Consider the following 1,256-nt stretch of genomic DNA (forward strand, 5'->3'; position numbering starts at 1 on the left):
GGTAGGCAGATTGATTACAAAGTGGGGAGGAGCTGCCTGAAGTACCCAGATAGCAGTCTGAAAACAAATTACCCAATAATTATATACATCTATATGTATATAGTTATGTATATATACAAGTAGATAGTTATATGTATAGTTCTATAACTATGTATGTACATTGTCATATGTATATTAAATTAACTAAAATCACACTTTACTCAGATTTCCTTAGTTTTCTTTTTCTTTTTTTTTTAAAAAAGTGTTAGAATTAGTGTTTTATTGTCATGCAGATGGCAACTGGGTTTATGTCTTCATATTTTATATTTTTGTAAATTAAAAAAATTACAAGTTTTAAATAGCCAATGGCTGGTTATGTTTTCAGAAAACATGATTAGACTAATTCATTAATGGTGGCTTCAAGCTTTTCCTTATTGGCTCCAGAAAATTCACCCACCTTTTGTCCCTTCTTAAAAAACTGGAATGTTGGCATGCATTTGACTTCACACTCTGAAGCAACATCCTGACAGTCATCCACATCTACTTCAAGGAATATCACGTTGGAATACTTTTCAAAGAGGGAATGAAAGAAAGGCTGGATCATTCTGCAAGGCCCACACCACGTGGCTGAGAAGTCAACTACTACAAGTTTATCACCTGCAGCGTCCAAGGCTTCCTGAAAAGCAGTCTTGCTCTCGATCTGCTTCACCATCTTGGCTGCTGGGATCTGACGAGCGGCTGTGACGACCGATGGAAACGGATCCAAAGCACCAGACGGAGCTTCCTTAGTTTTCTTTTTCATTTTATTTTTTGTTTTGTTTTTAGTATAGAGATGAGGTCTCGCTTTGTTGCCCAGGCTGGTCTCAAACTCCTAGGCTCAAGCGATCCTCCCAGCTCGGTATCCCAAAGTGCTGGGATTACAGGTGTGAGCCACCGCGCCCGGCCCAGTTTCCTTAGTTTTTGCCCAATATCTCTTTTCGGTTCTGGGCTCCCAACCTGGATGCCACATCACATTTAATTGTCACGTCTCCCCAGGCTCCCTCTGTCCAGACTGTACTCTTCGGAGGAAAGTCACTATGCTCAGCCCACACTTAAACAGTGGGGAGTGTTGCTCCGCCTCCCTGTCGACAGAGATTCTGCATAAGTTATTTGCAATTCTTCTGCATGGGAGATTTCTCTCTTCTGTATTTATTGACTTAATTATCTACTTATATCAGTATGGACTCCTGGATATTTATTTTATACTTTGGGTTATAATCCAATACTATTGTGTTTAT

General features: G+C 39.6%; 1 protein-coding gene across 1 annotated transcript; it reads right to left on the reverse strand.

Moving 5' to 3' along the window:
* Nucleotides 1-239: 239 nt before the first annotated feature.
* LOC116485115 (thioredoxin-like) lies at nt 240-757 on the reverse strand. The gene has a single exon (XM_032753703.2). The coding sequence runs from the start codon at nt 689-691 to the stop codon at nt 374-376; it is 318 nt and encodes a 105-aa protein (XP_032609594.1). The 5' UTR covers nt 692-757; the 3' UTR covers nt 240-373.
* Between the last annotated feature and the right edge of the window lie 499 nt (nt 758-1,256).

Source organism: Hylobates moloch, unplaced genomic scaffold, assembly GCF_009828535.3.
Source record: "Hylobates moloch isolate HMO894 unplaced genomic scaffold, HMol_V3 SCAFFOLD_16, whole genome shotgun sequence".
NCBI classification, from domain to species: Eukaryota; Metazoa; Chordata; class Mammalia; order Primates; family Hylobatidae; genus Hylobates; species Hylobates moloch.

Bases quoted from the DNA above. Each gene is read 5' to 3' on its own strand.
- LOC116485115 (XM_032753703.2), bottom strand. From the start codon at position 691: ATGGTGAAGCAGATCGAGAGCAAGACTGCTTTTCAGGAAGCCTTGGAC.